The sequence below is a fragment of the Lissotriton vulgaris genome, chromosome 10 (genome assembly GCF_964263255.1).
Source record: "Lissotriton vulgaris chromosome 10, aLisVul1.2, whole genome shotgun sequence".
Classification (NCBI taxonomy): Eukaryota; Metazoa; Chordata; class Amphibia; order Caudata; family Salamandridae; genus Lissotriton; species Lissotriton vulgaris.
Genome location: NC_141698.1, coordinates 1,137,998,554 through 1,138,023,162, shown reverse-complemented (window position 1 = coordinate 1,138,023,162; position 24,609 = coordinate 1,137,998,554). Strand labels below are relative to the sequence as shown.

Genomic DNA, 24,609 nt, shown 5'->3' with positions numbered 1-24,609 from the left:
CAAGAGCCTTCGTGGGACAGCTCGTGTTCATCAGCTGGTCAACCTCGATATTTCCTGGTCCACGTGGCATCGGAGACAAACACCTCAACATCACCTGATTGCAACCCAGCATCGCCTGGTTCCTTCCTGGTTCCTCGCTGGTCACTGGCTAGTGACTTGAACATTGTCCCCTCTGCTTTCAGGTACTCTACATCTTCGATCCACCCTTGGATCCAACCAGACTCTTCTCTCTTGGCCGCCTGCAGCATCTTCATCTCCAGGCTCCATAGAACTTCACGACGAAACCCGACACACTTTGGCACCTATGCACCCGCTTCCTGTGGGTGAGGTAACAATCTAACTCCGGTGCTCCTATAGTGGATTACACCTCTAGTGTCCTAGTTTTAAGTGGCTAAGTTCTAGTCCAGTTGGAAGTCTCAGAAACATATAACTTTCTGATTTTTTCGCACCATTGACTCTTATGGTAAATGCGGTTGCCTATAGACTTTGCACCCGTATCCTGTGGGCCTCTCCCGACCTAACCTTCATTAGTCCAGTGTAGGCCCAGCGATTCCCAAGGCCCTAGGCCTGGTCATTGTTCGTGACGTGGTACTTATACCACTTTCGTAATATATGGTTTGAGTGACCACCCGGCCTATCCATAATTGTGCAGCTTATTGTATGTTATACTGTGTTCTTTGTTTAACGCTTGTGCTCCTGTGCTCATAAAGAGTTAAGGGGATTATTCTAGAAATAAATACATATATTTTGTAATATAACTTGTGTGGTGTCCTTTCATTTGGTATTTAAAAGGATTGCATATGGTAAAACAGCTGGCTTCACACGCCCTCTTGCTTTGTCCACGCTACCTTTCGGATAGCTGGTCTATAAGGTTGACTTACAACCAATCACCATAGGGTTCGTTTGGACTGGTGCAAGGTGCTCACTAGAATAGTGAACATCATATACCAGGCCAACTTCTCACAGCCTGGAAATAGTGAAGTGCTGAAAAGGAGGGGACCTGGCTGTCTTCCTGGACAGTTTTAGTGGCCCCTGGACATCAGTGGTATGTGGGGTGACCCAGACTGGGTGCTGCACAGTAACCCCTACCTGCCCCAGGAGCCCAGGACATGCCCCCTTAGGGATCAAAATGGTGAATTGCTGTAGACAATCTAGAACTGAGCACATAAACACTTTACAAACATCTGGTGATGTGTCTCATCCCTTGGTTATTAATGTTTGTTATAGTTTTCACTTCTCCATCATTGAAACTCCTACTCTCCTCTGAGAACAAGTACTGGCTAAACATTGAGTGCTCACAGAGTTGCTTATTGTTTCATTCTGCCTCCGAGTTTCGAAGCTTCTCTTTTTGGGATTCCTGGCAGATTAAACATTGACTGCTCAAGTTCACGCCCTGTGGAGAGCCAGGTTACTAAAGAGAGTAACTTTCTTACTCAGTGCCATAGTAGTGTTGGCCTGGGACAGCAGTGGTACACAACAGTACACACAGCTTACTGCCCAGTAACAACAGGCTGACCCAGAAGCCAAGGAAAAGGCCTGGGGTGATTTTTCCTGTTTCTGAAGGTATCCTTCCCTACCTCCCTCTTCATGGTGGTCCCTCGGTGGATGCCTAAAGTTGTCTTCATCCAGCACCAGCCCTGAATGTAAGCCAACAGACTGAGCACTTGAAAAGCCTCGCCTATTATCTGCATACCACCTACTGTTAAACAAAATTATCACATGTTTTAACTTTGTTGTCTCAATCTTCCTGTTGTAATATTTGAAGAAGTTTACCCCCAGGTATTTGGTTATAAAGTGATCCTAATGTTCTCTTTGCTTTTAGCAGATAAAGATGTGAAGCACTTGCCCATCCATCCGGAGGAGACCTTCGCATACAGCTGGCGGGTGACTCCAGATGATGGGCCCACCTCGTCAGATGCCCGCTGCCTGACACGCTTTTACTACAGCTCCCTGGACCCAGAGCGCGACATGGCGTCCGGCCTTATCGGGCCCTTGATTATCTGCAACAAGGAGACGCTGGACCAGAGAGGAAACGAGGTGAGTCCTGGTTCCCATCACTGGCCATATAACATAACTGAAGGAAAGAGGGGAGTCCTGGGCCAAACCACTGGCCATATAACAAAATTGAAGGAAAGAGGGGAGTCCTGGGCCGAACCACTGGCCATATAACATAACTGAAGGAAAGAGGGGAGTCCTGGGCCAAACCACTGGCCATATAACAAAATTGAAGGAAAGAGGGGATTCCTGAGCCGAACCACTGGCCATATAACAAAACTGAAGGAAAGAGGGGAGTCCTGGGCCGAACCACTCGCCATATAACAAAATTGAAGGAAAGAGGGGAGTCCTGAGCCGAACCACTGGCCATATAACAAAACTGAAGGAAAGAGGGGAGTCCTGGGCCGAACCACTCGCCATATAACAAAATTGAAGGAAAGAGGGGATTCCTGAGCCGAACCACTGGCCATATAACAAAACTGAAGGAAAGAGGGGAGTCCTTAGCCTAACCACTGGCCATATAACAAAACTGAAGGAAAGAGGGGAGTCCTGGGCCGAACCACTGGCCATATAACAAAACTGAAGGAAAGAGGGGAGTCCTGGGCCAAACCACTGGCCATATAACAAAACTGAAGGAAAGAGGGGAGTCCTGAGCCGAACCACTGGCCATATAACAAAACTGAAGGAAAGAGGGGAGTCCTGGGCCGAACCACTCGCCATATAACAAAATTGAAGGAAAGAGGGGATTCCTGAGCCGAACCACTGGCCATATAACAAAACTGAAGGAAAGAGGGGAGTCCTTAGCCTAACCACTGGCCATATAACAAAACTGAAGGAAAGAGGGGAGTCCTGGGCCGAACCACTGGCCATATAACAAAACTGAAGGAAAGAGGGGAGTCCTGGGCCGAACCACTGGCCATATAACAAAACTGAAGGAAAGAGGGGAGTCCTGGGCCGAACCACTGGCCATATAACAAAACTGAAGGAAAGAGGGGAGTCCTTAGCCTAACCACTGGCCATATAACAAAACTGAAGGAAAGAGGGGAGTCCTGGGCCGAACCACTGGCCATATAACAAAACTGAAGGAAAGAGGGGAGTCCTGGGCCGAACCACTGGCCATATAACAAAACTGAAGGAAAGAGGGGAGTCCTGGGCCGAACCACTGGCCATATAACAAAACTGAAGGAAAAAGGGGAGTCATGGGCCGAACCACTGGCCATATGACAAAACTAAAGGAAAGAGGGGAGTCCTTAGCCGAACCACTTATAGGGAACCCCAAGACCTTCTTTGGGTTAATGTGCTAGTATTACAGTGCGAGGCCTAACCAGTATCTCCACAAAATGCTCCCCTTTCCTACAGAGTGCACGTTTAGTAGCAAATGTTCCCTTTTCATGAGCACTAAATCCCCATTCACCAGCCTCCCCAACACCTTAAGTGATTGAGAGTAGATTGTGTCATGACTCACAGTCACCCTCTTGTTGTGCCCTTTTTCTGTGCAACTTGTAAAGTAACCTGTGGAAGGGGTCCAGGAAGCAGCTCTTTCCTTTTTTGGGTTATATGGTCAGCCTTAAACTGAATCCGGGAGTCAACTGGGAGCCAGTGAAGGGCTCTAAGTTCTGCCCTAACTGAGGCGAATTTGGGAATTCCAGCAAGCAGTCTGGCTGCCGCATTCTGCACTATCTGGAGCAAGGTTCTCCAACCAGTTGCTCGGGAGCTACTGGTAGCTCACCAGCACCATCAAAGTAGCTCTGAGAGGTGAAGCCAAACCAAGCCAATCTCAGAGATTCTGTGTATATTAAAGAAGGCAGCACTGCTCATTTCACTACCCTTAAGAGTTACAGACAGCCAAACCAATGGCAGGACCTGTAGATAATACTCAAACGCACACTGTGGTGGCGTATCAATTAATCAATTGGGGATGTATAGAGAGCACTACTCACCTGTGAGGGTTTCCAGCCGCTGGGGGAGTATTGGGGGGGATTTGTACAGCTTTGGTCATTCTAAAAGCCAGGTCTTATGGCTCTTCCTGAATGCTTTCAGTGTGGGGCTTCATCTGTGACTGAGTTCCTTCCAGGTCTTGGTCATGATGTAGGAGAAGGGTGTGCCTCCTGTCTGGTTCTGTGGATGCAGAGGATTTCGGCCAAGGCCTGGTCAGCGGAGTGGAGATTTCTTTTGGGGGTGTAGAAGGAGATTGAGGTATTGGAGTTCGGTGTTGTGGAGGGCTTTATAGGTGTTTGTGAGCAGCTTGAAGGTCACTCTTTTTTCCACGGGGAGCAAGTGGAGTGCTCGTTTATGCTGGGTAATGTGGTCTTGTCGTGGGATCCTGAGGATGAGTCTGGCTGTGGTGTTCTGGACAGTCTGAAGTTTGTGGAGTAGAGATTTGTTGATTCCGGCATAGAGGTTGTTCCCGTAGTCCAGCCTGCTGGTGATGAGTGCATGGGTGACGGTCTTCCTTGATTCGGAGGGTGGGTCCATTTGAAGGTCTTGCTGAGTATGTGGAGGGTGTTGAAGCATGTGGAAGCTGCAGCGTTGGCCTATGGGTCTGTCACATGAAACATGTTTATCCACTGTAAATCTGAGTTGGGGAGACTTGCTGCTGTGGTAATACCGTTTGTGGCACACAGCATGATTTGAATTTTACTTGATTACAAGCATTTAATATTGATAAACGTTTTCCTAGCATTCCGCTGATAACTTCACCTGGAATTTTTTGGTGGTTGCTACTGATAATTGTGCTTAGGCTGGTCATAGTGTAATGTTAATACATATCATCAGCATTTGACAGTGATAAAATATGCTAGTAGCTCAGCAGGACTTTCCTTGAGCAGAATTAGCTCTCACTACAGAAAAGGTTGGAGACCCCTGATCTGGAGTCTTGCCAACTGCCCTTTCTGGATGTTAATAAAAAGGGCGTTGCAATAATCCAGGCGCGAGAAAATGAGTGCCGTGACTCCTATTTTTATGCTGTTTTACGGAAGGAGAAATTTGATCTTACGCAGAATGCGCAGAACAAAGAAACAGGAGGAAACAACCCCACTGACTTGTTCGCAATACACCAGTTTCGAGTCAACAATCACCCAAAGATTCCTTGCCTTGTCCACCGGAATTGGAGGTGTGCCCATTGTGTCTGGCCACCAATCAGGTGTCCACAAATGGGCAGAATTCCCAAAGATGATAACCTCTGTCTTCGCCGCATTAAGCTTAAGGCAGTTTGACGTCATCCATGCGGCAATGGCCTGCATGCAGTTGTGGCAATTTACACCAGTCTCTGCCTCAGTACCTTTTTTAATAGATAACACAATTTGTGTATCATCGGCATATGAGGTTAGCTGGAAGCCAAATGATCTGATTAATGGTGCCAATGGAGCGACATACACATTAAACAGTGTCGGACTGAGCGAGGAGCCCTGCGGGACTCCACAAGGGAGTGAAAAAGTCTTAGAGCGGTCCCTGCCCAGATCCAATGTTTGAGTTTTATTTGTAAAAAAAAAAACAGGAGGGCCCAGGCCTTGCCATGGACTTCGACCGCTGATAAACGATCCATCAACACTTTGTGATGGACCGTATCAAAAGCGGCCGAGAGGTCCAGCATGAGGAGTATGACTGCCCCACCCTGATCCAAGGCCTGTCTGATCTCGACGGTAGATTTCATTAGCGCCAGCTCTGTGCTGTGCTCCGAACGGAAACCAAAGTGCGTGTTGTCAAGCAGGGCATTGGACTGAAGAAAGCGACTAAGTTGACCGTTCATGGCCCTCTCAATCATCTTACCCGGAAAAGGAAGACGAGAGATAGGTCTATAATAACTCGGGTCTATAGGGTCCAGGTTGGATCTTTTTAGTAACGGCAAAATAGAAGCGATCTTCCAGGAACAGGCGGCCTCTTCATTTCGATGGGAAAACTAGGGTTGATTTATGGCTCAAAGGGATTTCGGCTGAGAGCAGCTGAACTGCTTATGTGATGACCCAGGAAGGAAAGAGGCATTCCCACTAGTGATCCTTCTCGGACTCGCCTCCCCATGTTCTTGGTGCCGCTAGTGTCGGTAACTCTGGGGAAAGGGAAGTTACTGGGAGGATTATCAGACCACTTGTAATGAGGCCTGAGGGGCAGATTTACAATAACTGGCGCATCCCCAGGCCCCCCCCACCCCCCCTGCACAGGAGCACCTCCTTCTGGCACTGGGCTTTACAACTGGGAGATGCGTCACGTTGTAAGTACTCCGCACCATGGTGCATCTTTTGCGCCCCGGTGCGTCACATAAGTGACGCAATGACAAAGTAAAAGGGACGCAAGGGGCTTGTAAATCTGCCCCTTTTTCTCTGCATAACTGGTGGCTCCCATTCAGGCTTTTTTCACCAGATGGATGTGACAGCCTTCCTTCTCTGGACCAGAGAACCAGTAGATGCCTGACAGGCTTGGTGTATATACTCTGCCTCCTACCATCAGCATATTCCCTACCGCTGACCACTACTTCTTCCCTTTGTGCAGCCTAGCAACTTGAGAGGTTGACTGGGGGCATCAGGTTTCATTCACTGTCATGCATGTAGCTTGACCTTTCCTTTCCAGCTCAATCTCTGAGTTAGAATATAACAGTTCTCCCTCAAGTAAGGCAGAGAAGATCATGGGAGTCCCCGTCTTAACGTGTACCCTCTGAGGGAAATAGGGGGCTTAGGTCCGGATCGAAGGAGACTTCCTCTATCACTGCACAGTAAATCACGGGGGTCCCGGCAATTACAGGTTCCCTCCGAGAAAGCGGCGTATTGTTGGACGATATGTTGCCGCCTGGGGACTTTGTAACTTCGATTTAAGCCCCGCTTTCTCGGAGGGAACCTGTAATTGCCGGGACCCCAGTGATTTGTATCAATACCGCACCGTACAATTATTGAGCTATCCGTTATTTATACTCTAGCAAATCTTTGGCCACCCGTGTTCGTGGGATCTTGTCCTGGAGGGCGTGTGTGCCCCTACATTGAGTTCAGTCTCTGCCAGACGTATTATCGAACGCGGTGAAGTAGTACTGCTCCGCTGTGGACCGCTAGAGATATTACAAAGTTACATGCATTATTTCCGAATTGACAGCCCTGGTTGTTTATGTATCTACAATTTGGATTGATTATTTGAACACTGAAGAATTCTACACCTTTGAAGAAATTGTTTATATTTTCATTGCGCCCTGACAAAGGATTTGTGGATACTTGTCCTTTCCGAAACGCGCATCGGCGCTCTTTGCTCTTTGTTTTTTGTATTGTTGTTCTGTAAATTGTTATATTTGTATTTGGTTTTGTGGTTGCCTGTGGGGAAGCCTGGTTGCTTGAGGTTGCTTGGGGGCTGCGTGATATGTCTATTTTACTGAACTATATTGTATATATTTTTATGCAAAAAATCATGATTGATGGACAAAAAATAAAAAAGTGATATGTTTTTCAAATAAATGCTCTTGTGTGGGTCAATGTTAACATATAGAAATTGATGGATATATTACCTATACATTAATAGTTTTCTAGGAAGAGGCTTCCTTGTTGTTGTTGGTGTTTCTAAGCCATACAATACATAAAATGCATACATAAATTATAAATACTAAAAGTACTCAACTGGTGTTTCTAAAATACGCCTACCCCAGTGTCCCTAACCTAGGTCTAGTATGAGGGAAGGAGTAAGTATGGTGTAGCATAAGTTTAATATTCTTTCTGCCAAGAATCTATCCAAGATCAGCTAAAGAGCTCCGTACCTTGGTTTAGAATGAAGGAGGTCTGGTATCTCTCTCTCAGGACTCGATTTACCAATAAACCGCACGGGTAGCTTGGAAACACTGGAGCTGGATTTCTCGGCAGGGGATAAGACAGCGTCTTTCTCAGTGCGTCTGCGGGAGGGTCAGCTTCCTTCTGCACTTGCTGCAGCGAGATGTGTCGGGCAAGTAGATAGTCGAACTGCTCCAAACTACTGTGTGTTTGCTATGGCAAGTGTGGGCATATTTATACCTTGAATGTGCTGAGTTTGACGTAAGGTTGGACATAATAACGTCATCAAAGGGTCTCAGTTCTTTGAAAACTCCATGAGTTCTTGGATAAATCAATACTCAAGCAGGGGGAAGTCCCTGACTGATGAAGGTGGGTTTTTCCAAGAAATCGTTGTAGATTTTCAGAACTAGTTGAAGTAGCCATGCCGTATTAAAACTGCATGAGCTATGTCTTAATATGGTTATGATTTCTATGCCTATATAAGGATATGTTACTTTATACCTATATAAGGGGATGAATCGGGAAAATTACACTAGGGTCCTAAAATGCTATACAACAACATAGATTATCAGGCACTTATAACATGCGATCCCATATACTATTGGGGCCTTATTACAAGCCTTCCATTAGATTATTAGGGCCTTATCACATGCGTTCCAATATATTATCACAGCCTTATCACATGTGATCCCATTGATTATTGCGGCCTTATCCCTTGCGATCCCATAGATTGTCGGGCCTTATCACATGCGATACCATAGATTATCAGGGCTTTATTGCATGCGATCCATAGGTTAACAGGCTTTATAACATGCAATCCCATAGATTATCAGGGCCTTATCACATGCGATCCCATGGATTATTGGGGCTTTAGCACATGCCATTCCATAGATTATCGGGGCTTTATCACATGCAATCCCATGGATTATTGGGCTTTATCACATGCGATCTCATGGATTAGCGGGGCCTTATCACATGCGATCCAATGGATTAGCGGGGCCTTATCACATGCGATACCATGGATTATCAGGGTTTTATCACATGTGATCCCATAGATTATAAGGGCTTTATCACATGCGATCCCATGGATTATTGGGGCCTTATCACATGCTATCCCATAGATTATCAGGACTTTATCACATGCAATCCCATGGATTATTGGGGCCTTATCACATGCTATCCCATAGATTATCGTGGCTTTATCACATGCGATCCCATAGATTATTGTGGCTTTATCACATGTGATTCCATAGATTATTGGGGCCTTATCACATGTGATTCCATATATTATTATGGCCTTCAAAGCAGCCACTCCATGTTTCACATGAATGCGCGAGTTCGTGACTGCCCTGGAGGCAGTGCATCCCCCATCACCCATAATGTGGTGCATTTTCCTTCATTGTGTACTGCGGCCCCAGGACAGCAACAGGACAGGCTGTGCTCGGCAACTGGTTTGATTACAATTAACCTTGTTCTTCCTAAACTTTCGTGGAATGAAGGGAAGTGCACTGCATGTGTAATGCGGCCCGAGTATCATTTGAACGTCTACACTCATAGAAGCAAAGGATTCCACAGTTCTGGTCAGCTATTTATTGCATATAAAAATGCTAGCCAGGGTTGCCCATTGTATAAGGGGGCATAGCACATTAGTTTTTTGACCTGGATCTCTTTCTGTCATGTCAGAGCAGGACATCTTCTCAGACTTGGGGCAATTTCAACTAGAGGCTTGACTATCAACGCTGCGCTGGCCGCTTAAGTTCCCTTGATGGAGATCTGCCAAGCTGCAACCTGGGCTTCAGCAAACACCTTTGCGGAGCATTGCTGTTTGGATGGCCGGTAAAAGACCAGGGGCTGTATTACATAAAGTGCCCTAGGGGTGCAACGGGCATTTGGGCCAGCTTTGCGGACCCACTGGGCAGTTTGGTATTACAGAACGGGCCGCAAACGGTTGTGCGGCTCCTTCTATAGTACTGATAGCGCTGGCGCACTTAGAGCGTCAGTGCTATCTTCAAGGGGGCGTTCCCTTATTTGCATTGTGGCGTGCCCTTGCAAATGAGGATATCTCTTTACCTCTGCACCCGAGCTGTATTACAAATGCGGGCGGACAAGTTTGTGGTGCATTACCCATAATGGGGCACATTTTCCTTCATTGCATCGGGTGCACTTTTTTTAAGGTGTGCCCGGCGCAATGAAGGAAAAGGCGCCACATGTGTAATGCGGCCGTAGGACGGAAACAGGACAGGCTGTGCTCGGCAACATGTTTCATTACGATTAACCTTACTCTGCCTAAACTTTCACAGAATGTTTCTCATTGCTTTGCTAGTCTTAATTCTCAGATGTGACTCTTTGAAAGATGGAGTGTTGCATGAGGAAAGATTCACTTACCTGGAACTATAATTCTCCAGCAGTGGAATGTTTCATAGATTCACATGAACCTTCCCTCCTCCCTCGTTGCAAGACTTGGGGCCCGATGTAGGTAATTCTAATTTACAACTTCTAAAATACCGAATCATACCGATTCGGTATTTAAGAAGTGGTAAATTAGAAGGGGGGAAATGTAGGTATTTCAGATTCGGTAAATACCGAATCGTTAATATTCGGTATTTACCGATTCTGTAAATACCGAATCGGTAAAGCCCATTGATTCCTATGGGCATTGAAGCCCATAGGAATCAATGGTCATTACCGAATCGGTATTTACCGATTCGGTAAATACCGATTTTTGCAAGGGTGCAGGGGGTGTCGCTTTGACACCCTCTAGCACCCCGAATTCAGGCACGTGTGCCATGTGGCACACAGACATGCCCTAAGGGCATGTCTGTCTGTCACATGGCACAGGTGTGCATGCACACATGTGCATGCACACCTGGATTCGGTATTTTACCACCCAATTGGATTGGGTGGTAAAATACTGATTCTGCGAGGCCTGTGGGACTCAGAAGAGTCCCAACTACATTAGGAAGTTACCGAATCGGTATGAATACCGATTCAGTATTTTACCGATTCGGTAAATTTACCGAATCGGTAAAATGGGGCCCTACATCTGGAATGACCATTTACCGGTCGGTAATGGCCGAAATCGGCTGTTACCGGTCGGTAAATGGCCACTACATCGGGCCCTAAGGGCTAGATGTAGGTAATTCTATTTTACCACTTCTAAAATACCGAAATTTACCGATTCGGTATTTAAGAAGTGGTAAAATAGAAGGGGGCGCATGTAGGTATTTCAGAATCAGTAAATACCGAATCTGTAAGATTCGGTATTTACCGATTCGGTAAATACAGAATCGGTATCCCCATTGATTCCTATGGGCCTTGAAGCCCATAGGAATCAATGGTGAATACCGAATCGGTATTTACCGATTCGGTAAATTTCGATTTTTGCAAGGGTGCAGGGGGTGTCACTTTGACACCCTCTGGCACCCCAATTCCGGACTTGTGTGCCATGTGGCACACAGACATGCCCTAAGGGCATGTCTGTTTGTCACATTGCACAGGTGTGCATGCACAGATGTGCATGCACACCTGGATTCGGTATTTTACCACCCAATTGGATTGGGTGGTAAAATACCGAATCTGAAAGGCCTGCGGCACTCAAAGATGTGTTACCTACATGTGCTTTTACAGAATCGGTATTTTTACCGAGTCTGTATTTACCGATTCGGTAATTTTACCGAATCTGTAAATACGGATTCAGTAAAATACCGATTCTGTAAAGCATGCTCTTACATTAGAAAACCCTAAAACCCGTCGGAAACGGCCGAAATCGGCCGTTTCCGACCGGTATTAGGGCTCTTACATCGGGCCCTAAGTCTTCAAGACAAGCTACAAAAATCTGACAGGTGGAGGGCGGGAGAATGCAGAAGCACAAGGAATGGAACTCAAAAGCAATGGGGGTGAAGGGCTGGAGGGGATGCGAAAGCAACGCTGGAGGGGGGTATTAAAAGCAACAAGGGGTGTTGGGGGAAGCAATGGAGAGAAGCACACAGGGGAGCGCAAGAGGGAGGTGGGAAGGAAGAAGCCATCGGGCAACAAAGAGCAACATGGAGTGCTGGGGGACTGGGGTACTGAAGAGAGACATCCTGAAAACACACACTAATAGAGTGCTTTACACAGAAGAAAAAAGTAGTGCTTGAGAAGCAATCAGTGGAAGCAGCAATGCTACCATTTAGAGATTGTAAAGAGAATGCTCCATGGGAGGGACAAACACAAAATGACACACTGGGAAACGAATAAGAAGCAGGCAAATGGGAGTGCCAAGGACAGCCAAACAATGGTAACCAATGGGAGGACTCGAACCCTCTCTATGTTATTGGTAAGCCACAATGTGCCTCACAAGAGACTGCGCATGCGCTTTGTAGTAGGATAGACCTAAAAAGCAGCTCTACTTAAAAAAAGAGATTCACACAAGGGTTGTGGGGATTGGGGCAAACACATCAGTCATTTCATCACAGGCCAGGAGTGTAAACGTCACCGGAGAATGTACCAGGGGCTTTCCTGACGAGAAAGTCCTCGAATCTATTGAGATTTGAGTCAGCCGTTTGGGGGATAGGACTCCCCTTAAAATGCATTGAAAGTTGACAGCAGCTTCTGGCATCAATTACTGTCTGTGCCTGAAATGTACCAGGCTTTGCCCCAGCCTCATTGTACTTTCAGCAGCCCCCATTCTGATCAGAAAGATCCCCATTTCATGATAGGCCTGCACGCCTCTGGTTGCGGCCTCACAGTTTACCTTCTCCCCGATGGACATAACCGCTTCCACTTTCCCTTCCAGCTCATTTCAGACAAGGAGAGGTTCTTGCTGTTCTCGGTCTTTGATGAGAACTTGAGCTGGTACCTGGAGGAGAACATCCAGCGATTCTGCCGCCAACCTGCGACTGTCGACCTGCAAGATCCCGACTTCTATGCCTCGAATGTCATGCACAGTGAGTAGATGAGTAGGCATATGAACAGTGTGCGCCTGGGCAATCCCATGGGCACAGAGAGAACCATCGTGGTCACTTGGGTACAGTGAGAACCATCAGTTACATGGGCACAGTGAGAACCATCGGTCGCATGGGCACAGTGAGAACCATCAGTCACATGGGCACAGTTAGAAGCATTGTGGTCACATGGGCACAGTGAGAACCACCGGTCACATGGGCACAGTGAGAACCACCCTGGTCACATGGGCACAGTGAGAACCATCAGTCACATGGGCATAGCGAGAACCATCGTTGTCACATGGACGCAGCGAGAACAATCAGTCACATGGGCACAGTGAGAACCATCAGGCACATGGGCACAGTGAGAACCAGCATGGTCACATGGGCACAGCAAGAACCATCAGTCACATGGGCACAGTGAGAACCATCAGTCACATGGGCACAGTGAGAACCATCATGGTCACATGGGCACAGTGAGAACCATCAGTTACATGGGCACAGTGAGAACCATTGGTCGCATGGGCACAGTGAGAACCATCAGTCACATGGGCACAGTTAGAAGCATTGTGGTCACATGGGCACAGTGAGAACCACCGGTCACATGGGCACAGTGAGAACCACCCTGGTCACATGGGCACAGTGAGAACCATCAGTCACATGGGCATAGCGAGAACCATCATGGTCACATGGGCACAGCAAGAACCATCAGTCACATGGGCACAGTGAGAACCATCAGTCACATGGGCACAGTGAGAACCATCATGGTTACATGGGCACAGTGAGAACCATCAGTTACATGGGCACAGTGAGAACCATTGGTCGCATGGGCACAGTGAGAACCATCAGTCACATGGGCACAGTGAGAACCATCATAGTCACATGGGCACAGTGAGAATCATCAGTCACATGGGCAGCATGAGAACCATCGGTCGCATGGGCACAGTGAGAACCATCAGTCACATGGGCACAGCTAGAAGCATTGTGGTCACATGGGCACAGTGAGAACCATTGTGGTCACATGGGCACAGTGAGAACCATCGTGGTCACATGGGCACAGTGAGAACCATCAGTCACATGAGCACAGTGATAACCATTGTGGTCACATGGGCACAGCGAGAACCATCAGTCACATGGGCACAGTGAGAACCACCACCACCGGTAACATGAGTACAGAGAGAACCACTGGTCACATGGGCACAGTGAGAACCATCGGTAACATGAGTACAGTGAGAACTACCTGTCACATGGGCACAGTGAGAACCATCATGGTCACATGGGCACAGTGAGAACCATCAGTCACATGGACACAGCAAGAACCATCAGTCACATGGGCACAGTGAGAACCATCAGTCACATGGGCACAGTGAGAACCATCATGGTCACATGGGCACAGTGAGAACCATCAGTTACATGGGCACAGTGAGAACCATTGGTCGCATGGGCACAGTGAGAACCATCAGTCACATGGGCACAGTTAGAAGCATTGTGGTCACATGGGCACAGTGAGAACCACCGGTCACATGGGCACAGTGAGAACCACCCTGGTCACATGGGCACAGTGAGAACCATCAGTCACATGGGCATAGCGAGAACCATCATGGTCACATGGGCACAGCAAGAACCATCAGTCACATGGGCACAGTGAGAACCATCAGTCACATGGGCACAGTGAGAACCATCATGGTTACATGGGCACAGTGAGAACCATCAGTTACATGGGCACAGTGAGAACCATTGGTCGCATGGGCACAGTGAGAACCATCAGTCACATGGGCACAGTGAGAACCATCATAGTCACATGGGCACAGTGAGAATCATCAGTCACATGGGCAGCATGAGAACCATCGGTCGCATGGGCACAGTGAGAACCATCAGTCACATGGGCACAGCTAGAAGCATTGTGGTCACATGGGCACAGTGAGAACCATTGTGGTCACATGGGCACAGTGAGAACCATCGTGGTCACATGGGCACAGTGAGAACCATCAGTCACATGAGCACAGTGATAACCATTGTGGTCACATGGGCACAGCGAGAACCATCAGTCACATGGGCACAGTGAGAACCACCACCACCGGTAACATGAGTACAGAGAGAACCACTGGTCACATGGGCACAGTGAGAACCATCGGTAACATGAGTACAGTGAGAACTACCTGTCACATGGGCACAGTGAGAACCATCATGGTCACATGGGCACAGTGAGAACCATCAGTCACATGGACACAGTGAGAACCATCAGTCACATGGGCACAGTGAGAACCATCATGGTCACATGGGCACAGCAAGAACCATCAGTCACATGGGCACAGTGGGAACCATCGTGGTAACATGGGCACAGTGAGAACCATTGGTCACATGGGCACAGTGAGAACCATCAGTCACATGGGCACAGTGAGAACCATCGGTCACATGGGCACAGTGAGAACCATCATGGTCACATGGGCACAGTGAGAACCATCAGTCTCATGGCCACAGTGAGAACCATCGGTCGCATGGGCACAGTGAGAACCATCAGTCACATGGGCACAGTGAGAACCATCATAGTCACATGGGCACAGTGAGAACCATCAGTCACATGGGCACAGTGAGAACCATCGGTCGCTGGGGCACAGTGAGAACCATCAGTCACATGGGCACAGTTAGAAGCATTGTGGTCACATGGGCACAGTGAGAACCATTGTGGTCACATGGGCACAGTGAGAACCATTGTGGTCACATGGGCACAGTGAGAACCATCAGTCACATGGGCACAGTGATAACCATTGTGGTCACATGGGCACAGCGAGAACCATCAGTCACATGGGCACAGTGAGAACCACCGGTAACATGAGTACAGAGAAAACCACTGATCACATGGGCACAATGAGAACCATCGGTAACATGAGTACAGTGAGAACTACCTGTCACATGGGCACAGTGAGAACCATCATGGTCACATGGGCACAGTGAGAACCATCAGTCACATGGACACAGTGAAAACCATCAGTCACATGGGCACAGTGAGAACCATCGTGGTAACATGGGCACAGTGAGAACCATCAGTAACATGGGCACAGTGAGAACCATCAGTCACATGGGCACAATGAGAACCATCAGTCACATGGGCACAGCGAGAACCACCGATCACATGTGCACAGTGAGAACCACCGGTCACATGTGCACAGTGAGAACCACCATGGTCACATGGGCACAGTGAGAACTATCGTGGTCACATGGGCACAGCGAGAACCTTTGTGGTAACATGGGCACAGTGAGAACCATCAGTAACATAGGCACAGTAGGACGATCAGTCACATGGGCACAGTGAGAACCATCAGTCTGATGAGCACAGCGAGAACCATCTGTCACATGGACACAGTGAGAACTATCGGTAACATGAGTACAGTGAGAACCACCGGTCACATGGGCACAGTGAGAACCATCAGTCATATGGGCACAGCGAGAACGTTCGGTAACATGAGTATAGTGAGAACCACTGGTCACATGGGCACAGTGAGAACCATCGGTCACATGGGCACAGTGAGAACCACCGGTCACATGGGCACAGTGAGAACCACCAGTCACATGGGCACAGCGAGAACGTTCGGTAACATGAGTACAGTGAGAACCACCGGTCACATGGGCACAGCAAGAACCATCGGTCACATGGGCACAGTGAGAACCACCGGTCACATGGGCACAGTGAGAACCATCAATCACATGGGCATAGTAAGAACCATCGGTCACATGAGAACAGTGAGAACCATCAGTAACATGAGTACAGTGAGAACCATCGGTCACATGGGCACAGTGAGAACCATCAGCCACATGGGCACAGTGAGAACCATCATGGTCACATGGGCACAGTGAGAACCATCAGTTACATGGGCACAGTGAGAACCATTGGTCGCATGGGCACAGTGAGAACCATCAGTCACATGGGCACAGTGAGAACCATCATAGTCACATGGGCACAGTGAGAATCATCAGTCACATGGGCACCGTGAGAACCATCGGTCGCATGGGCACAGTGAGAACCATCAGTCACATGGGCACAGTTAGAAGCATTGTGGTCACATGGGCACAGTGAGAACCATTGTGGTCACATGGGCAAAGTGAGAACCATCGTGGTCACATGGGCACAGTGAGAACCATCAGTCACATGGGCACAGTGAGAACCATTGTGGTCACATGGGCACAGCGAGAACCATCAGTCACATGGGTACAGTGAGAACCACCACCACCGGTAACATGAGTACAGAGAGAACCACTGGTCACATGGGCACAGTGAGAACCATCGGTAACATGAGTACAGTGAGAACTACCTGTCACATGGGCACAGTGAGAACCATCATGGTCACATGGGCACAGTGAGAACCATCAGTCACATGGACACAGTGAGAACCATCAGTCACATGGGCACAGTGAGAACCATCATGGTCACATGGGCACAGCAAGAACCATCAGTCACATGGGCACAGTGGGAACCATCGTGGTAACATGGGCACAGTGAGAACCATTGGTCACATGGGCACAGTGAGAACCATCAGACACATGGGCACAGTGAGAACTATCGGTCACATGGGCACAGTGAGAACCATCATGGTCACATGGGCACAGTGAGAACCATCAGTCTCATGGGCACAGTGAGAACCATCGGTCGCATGGGCACAGTGAGAACCATCAGTCACATGGGCACAGTGAGAAGCATCATAGTCACATGGGCACAGTGAGAACCATCAGTCACATGGGCACAGTGAGGACCATCGGTCGCTGGGGCACAGTGAGAACCATCAGTCACATGGGCACAGTTAGAAGCATTGTGGTCACATGGGCACAGTGAGAACCATTGTGGTCACATGGGCACAGTGAGAACCATTGTGGTCACATGGGCACAGTGAGAACCATTGTGGTCACATGGGCACAGTGAGAACCATCAGTCACATGGGCACAGTGATAACCATTGTGGTCACATGGGCACAGCGAGACCCATCAGTCACATGGGCACAGTGAGAACCACCAGTAACATGAGTACAGAGAGAACCACTGATCACATGGGCACAATGAGAACCATCGGTAACATGAGTACAGTGAGAACTACCTGTCACATGGGCACAGTGAGAACCATCATGGTCACATGGGCACAGTGAGAACCATCAGTCACATGGACACAGTGAGAACCATCAGTCACATGGGCACAGTGAGAACCATCGTGGTAACATGGGCACAGTGAGAACCATCAGTAACATGGGCACAGTGAGAACCATCAGTCACATGGGCACAATGAGAACCATCAGTCACATGGGCACAGCGAGAACCACCGGTCACATGTGCACAGTGAGAACCACCGGTCACATGTGCACAGTGAGAACCATCATGGTCACATGGGCACAGTGAGAACTATCGTGGTCACATGGGCACAGCGAGAACCATTGTGGTAACATGGGCACAGTGAGAACCATCAGTAACATGGGCACAGTAGGACCATCAGTCACATGGGCACAGTGAGAACCATCAGTCACATGGGCACAGCGAGAACCATCGGTCACATGGACACAGTGAGAACTATCGGTAACATGAGTACAGTGAGAACCACCGGTCACATGGGCACAGTGAGAACCATCGTGGTCACATGGGCACAGTGAGAACCATCAGTCACATGGGCACAGTGAGAACCATTGTGGTCACATGGGCACAGCGAGAACCATCAGTCACATGGGTACAGTGAGAACCACCACCACCGGTAACATGAGTACAGAGAGAACCACTGGTCACATGGGCACAGTGAGAACCATCGGTAACATGAGTACAGTGAGAACTACCTGTCACATGGGCACAGTGAGAACCATCATGGTCACATGGGCACAGTGAGAACCATCAGTCACATGGACACAGTGAGAACCATCAGTCACATGGGCACAGTGAGAACCATCATGGTCACATGGGCACAGCAAGAACCATCAGTCACATGGGCACAGTGGGAACCATCGTGGTAACATGGGCACAGTGAGAACCATTGGTCACATGGGCACAGTGAGAACCATCAGACACATGGGCACAGTGAGAACTATCGGTCACATGGGCACAGTGAGAACCATTGTGGTCACATGGGCACAGCGAGAACCATCAGTCACATGGGTACAGTGAGAACCACCACCACCGGTAACATGAGTACAGAGAGAACCACTGGTCACATGGGCACAGTGAGAACCATCGGTAACATGAGTACAGTGAGAACTACCTGTCACATGGGCACAGTGGGAACCATCGTGGTAACATGGGCACAGTGAGAACCATTGGTCACATGGGCACAGTGAGAACCATCAGACACATGGGCACAGCAAGAACCATCAGTCACATGGGCACAGTGGGAACCATCGTGGTAACATGGGCACAGTGAGAACCATTGGTCACATGGGCACAGTGAGAACCATCAGACACATGGGCACAGTGAGAACTATCGGTCACATTGGCACAGTGAGAACCATCAGTAACATGAGTACAGTGAGAACCACCGGTCACATGGGCACAGTGAGAACCATCGGTCACATGGGCACAGTGAGAACCATCATGGTCACATGGGCACAGTGAGAACCATCAGTCACATGGGCACAACGAGAACGATCGGTCACATGGGCACAGTGAGAACCACCGGTCACATGGGCACAGTGAGAACCATCAATCACATGGGCACAGTGAGAACCATTGGTCACATGGGCACAGTGAGAACCATCGGTAACATGAGTACAGTGAGAACCACTGGTCACATGGGCACAGTGAAAACCATCGGTAACATGAGTACAGTGAGAACTTCCGGTCACATGAGCGCAGTGAGAACCATCAGTCACATGGGCACAGTGAGAACCATCAGTCACATGGGCACAGTGAGAACCATCAGTCACATGTGCACAGTGAGAACCACCGGTCACATGAGACAGTGAGAACCATTATGGTCACATGGGCACAGTGAGAACTATCGTGGTCACATGGGCACAGCGAGAACCATCAGTCACATGGGCGCAGTGAGAACCACCGATAACATGAGTACAGTAAGAACCACCAGTCACATGGGCACAGCGAGAACCATCAGTCACATGGGCACAGGGAGAACCATCGGTAACATGAGTACAGTGAGAACCACTGGTCACATGGGCACAGTGAGAACCATCAGTCACATGGGCACAGCGAGAACCATCGGTCACATGGGCACAGTGAGAACCACCAGTCACATGGGCACTGTGAGAACCATCGGTCACATGGGCACAGTGAGAACCATCAGTCACATGGGCACAGTGAGAACCATTGTGGTAACATGGGCACAGTGAGAACTATCAGTAACATGGGCACTGTGAGAACCATCAGTCTTATGGGCACTGTGAGAACCATCAGTCACATGGGCACTGTGAGAACCATCGTTGTCACATGGGCACAGCAAGAACAATCAGTCACATGGGCACAGCGAGAACCATCAGTCACATGGGCACAGTGAGAACCATCAAGGTCACATGGGCACAATAAGAACCATCAGTCACATGGGCACAGTTGGAACCATCGTGGTAACATGGGCACAGTGAGAACCACCAGTTACATGGGCACAGTGAGAACCATCAGTCACATGGGCACAGTGAGAACAATCAGTCACATGCGCACAGTGAGAACCATCGGTCACATGGGGACAGTGAGAACCATCATGGTCACATGGGCACAGTGAGAACCATCAGTCACATGGGCACAGTGAGAACCATCGGTCGCATGGGCACAGTGAGAACCATCAGTCAAATGGGCACAGTTAGAAGCATTGTGGTCACATGGGCACAGTGAGAACCATCAGTCACATGGGCACATTGAGAACCATTGTGGTCACATGGACACAATGAGAACCATCGTGGTCACATGGGCACAGCCAGAACCATCAGTCACATTGGCACAGTGAGAACCACCGGTAATATGAGTACAGTGAGAACTACTGGTTACATGGGCACAATGAGAACCATCAGTCACATGGGCACAGTGAGAACCATCGGTAACATGAGTACAGTGAGCACTACCGGTCACATGGGCACAGTGACAACCATCATGGTCACATGGGCACAGTGAGAACTATCAGCCACATGGGCACAGTGAGAACCATCAGTCACAGGGGCACCGGGAGAACTATTGTGGTAACATGGGCACAGTGAGAACCATCAGTAACATGGCCACAGTGAGAACCATCAGTCACATGGGCACAGTGAGAACGATCAGTCACATTGGCACAGCGAGAACCATCATTGTCACATGGGCACAGCGAGAACCATCAGTCACATGGACACAGCGACAACCATCGGTCACATGGGCACAGTGAGAACCATCATGGTCACATGGGCACAGAGAGAACCATCAGTCACATGGGCACAGTGAGAACCATTGTGGTAACATGGGTACAGTGAGAACCATCTGTAACAAACATGGGCACAGTGAGAACCATCAGTCACATGGGCACAGTGAGAACCATCATGGTCACATCAACACAGCAAGAAGCATCCTGGTCCCATCCGCACAACGAGAAGCATTGTAGTCCCATAGGCACAGTGACACCCATCGTGGTCACATGGGCATAGTGAGAACCATCAGTAACATGGGCACAGTGAGAACCACCCTGGTAACAAGGGCACAGCGAGAAGCATTGTGGTCACCTGGGCACAGTGAGAAGTGGTGCTTGGGTTAAATTTACCTTAAAAAAACAAGAGACGAGAGTGGCTTGGTAAAGCAGGTACAATCCGTTAAATAAACAGTGCACCCGGGAGACCATTTACAGGCCCAAGGTCTGAGATGAGGACTGTCTCAATTTACATTAGTTTTGCGTACATCGTAAATACAATTCTACAGCAAACAATAAACATTTCTGTCATACCATATATGGTGAGGAATGTTGGTTGCTGCTTTAGAGTCACAAATTAATGGTCAAATGATTACTGCAGGTGGGTCTCGACCTTGTGTGGACCGGGTGGTCAGTGGTGCATGTGTCCAGAAGTCCGACATGTAGAGCCTGTGAGCACTACATGTACTAGGCCCTGATTGGCTATGTGCTCCTAACTCATGTGGCATCTGTATTTACGGTGGTTTCAGAAGTGCGCATACCCTCTCGGACTATGTGTGCTTTATTGAGAGCAATGTCCCCTGACTGTTGTAGGGGCACAGTGCTTATCTGTGGGTTGGGTCAAGAGTTTCCTGCCCGAGTGTTTGCCTGCCAGCTATGCACCCTCCTACCTGTGACCCATCAATCAGTTATCCCATTTCTAGGTCGCATGGCATGTTTGGCTAAAAACTTAAATGTCGAGGTTGATGTGGAGTTTGGGACGGGTGATTCTATTAATAAGGGCAATAGTTCATTTTTATCGATAAAAGCATCAATATCCATATTAACAGAGCCATCTGCCACATGGGTACAGTAAGAACCATCCCAGTCACATGGGCACAGTGAGACCCATCGTGGTCACATGGGCACAGCGAGAACCATCAGTCGTATGGGCACAGTGAGAACTATCATTCACATGAGCACAGTAAGAACCATCAGTCACATGGGCACAGTGAGAACCATCAGTCACATGGGCACAGCGAGAACCATCGTTGTCACATGGGCACAGCGAGAACAATCAGTCACATGGGCACAGCGAGAACCATCAGTCACATGGGCACAGTGAGAACCATCATGGTCACATGGGCACAGTTGGAACCATCGTGGTAACATGGACACAGTGAGAACCATAAGTCACATGGGCACAGTGAGAACGATCAGTCAAATGTGCACAGTGAGAACCATTGGTCACATGGGCACAGTGAAAACCATCAGTCACATGGGCACAGTGAGAATCATCGGTCACATGGGCACAGTGAGAACCATCAGTCACATGGGCACAGTGAGAACCATCGGTCGCATGACCACAGTGAGAACCATCAGTCACATGGGCACAGTTAGAAACATTGTGGTCACATGGGCACAGTGAGAACCATTGTGGTCACGTGGGCACAGTGAGAACCATCAGTCACATGGGTACAGTGAGAACCATTGTGGTCACATGGGCACAGTGAGAACCATCGTGGTAACATGGGCACAGCGAGAACCATCAGTCACATGGGCACAGTGAGAGCCACCAGTAACATGAGTACAGTGAGAACGACTGGTTACATGGCCACAATGAGAACCATCAGTCACATGGGCACAGTGAGAACTATCGGTAACATGAGTACAAGGAGAACTACCGGTGACATGGGCACAGTGAGAACCATCATGGTCACATGGGCACAGTGAGAACCATCAGTCAGATGGGCACAGTGAGAACCACCGGTAACATGAGTACAGTGAGAACCACTGGTTACATGGGCACAGTGAGAGCCATCGGTAACATGGGCACATTGAGAATCATCAGTCACATGGGCACAGTGAGAACCATCGGTCACATGGGCACAGTGAGAACCATCAGTCACATGGGCACAGTGAGAACCATTGTGGTCACATGGGCACAGTGAGAACCATCGTGGTAACATGGGCACAGCGAGAACCATCAGTCACATGGGCACAGTGAGAGCCACCAGTAACATGAGTACAGTGAGAACGACTGGTTACATGGCCACAATGAGAACCATCAGTCACATGGGCACAGTGAGAACTATCGGTAACATGAGTACAGGGAGAACTACCGGTGACATGGGCACAGTGAGAACCATCATGGTCACATGGGCACAGTGAGAACCATCAGTCACATGGGCACAGTGAGAACCACCGGTAACATGAGTACAGTGAGAACCACTGGTTATATGGGCACAGTGAGAATCATCAGTCACATGGGCACAGTGAGAACCATCGGTCACATGGGCACAGTGAGAACCATCATGGTCATATGGGTTAAGTGAGAACCACCGGTCACATGGGCACAGCGAGAACCATCAGTAACATGGGCACAGTGAGAACCATTGTGGTTACTTGGGTACAGGGAGAATCCTTCTCCTGTCCTGTCTAGTGCTCTGGCCCATACCTTGGTTCTTGAGTCGACGGTAGACGGTGGTGCAGGAGTCCACCTGCTGGGGTTTAAGAGAGCGATTACGTGGCATTAAGGTGAGAATGCAGTGACTTCCGTCTGCGAGGATTGTCCTGTCCAGTCCTCTGGTCTTTCCCTCGGTTCTTGGGTGGATGATGGTCCAAGAGCCGGGACCTCTTGTTGGCCATAGAAACCCTTGCATTGAGCTGGGTCCTTGAGTGCCTCGGCTGCTTCTTCTCCACCTGTTCTTTGTCCCTCGTTCCAGGTGTGAATGGCTACGTCGACAACCTGCACCTCAGCCTGTGTCTGAACGAGGTGACCTACTGGTACGTGCTGAGTGTGGGCGCCCAGACCGACTTCCTGTCCGTATTCTTCGCTGGTAACACCTTCAAGCACAACATGGTGTATGAAGACACCCTCACCCTCTTCCCCTTCTCCGGGGACACCGTGGTCATGATCATGGAGAAGCCAGGTCAGTACGTCTCATTCTTACTGCAAATACACAAACAAATGAATCAACTCTTCAGTTTATTCACGGTGTCCACAAATTAACTATACAAACTTCAGTAAATGCACATACATCTCTGCTTTCATTTCTACAGTATTAAAACCTATCCTCCTCCGTCTGAAGGGCGGCGGGCGGTGTTAGAATATCCCCAGATACCAGCCCATAGGTGAGAATGGGTAAACGTTTGTTCCTAAAGACCCCCAAGAAGGGAGCCACAGTTTTTTTTACCAATGTGTGACTCAAATCTGCTAATAAGAAGAAATCAATCAATGAATCAATCAAGAATTTATAAAGCACAACAGCTACTCATAAGAGTGTCCCGGCGCTGAATAAACTGCAACAACTCACCCCATCCACCGAGTGAAGCCCTCAAAAGGCCCGATCGAATACCCCAGTCTTCACAGCTTTCCTGAATCAATATCTCCCTGATTTTGCGGCAATGGAAC

At 48.8% G+C, this 24,609-nt stretch overlaps 1 protein-coding gene across 2 annotated transcripts in view; it reads left to right on the top strand.

Moving 5' to 3' along the window:
* F8 (coagulation factor VIII) overlaps positions 1–24,609 on the top strand; it is a 424,604-nt gene that overhangs the window by 287,290 nt on the left and 112,705 nt on the right. Inside the window, exons 11-13 of one of the 2 annotated variants that reach the window (XM_086942238.1) lie at positions 1,826–2,037; positions 12,505–12,655; positions 23,921–24,127. In XM_086942238.1, the coding sequence (XP_086798364.1) occupies positions 1,826–2,037; positions 12,505–12,655; positions 23,921–24,127 (570 nt within the window). Of the gene's footprint in view, positions 1–1,822; positions 2,038–12,504; positions 12,656–23,920; positions 24,128–24,609 lie in introns of both variants that reach the window. The other variant, XM_086942237.1, reaches the window with a different exon arrangement.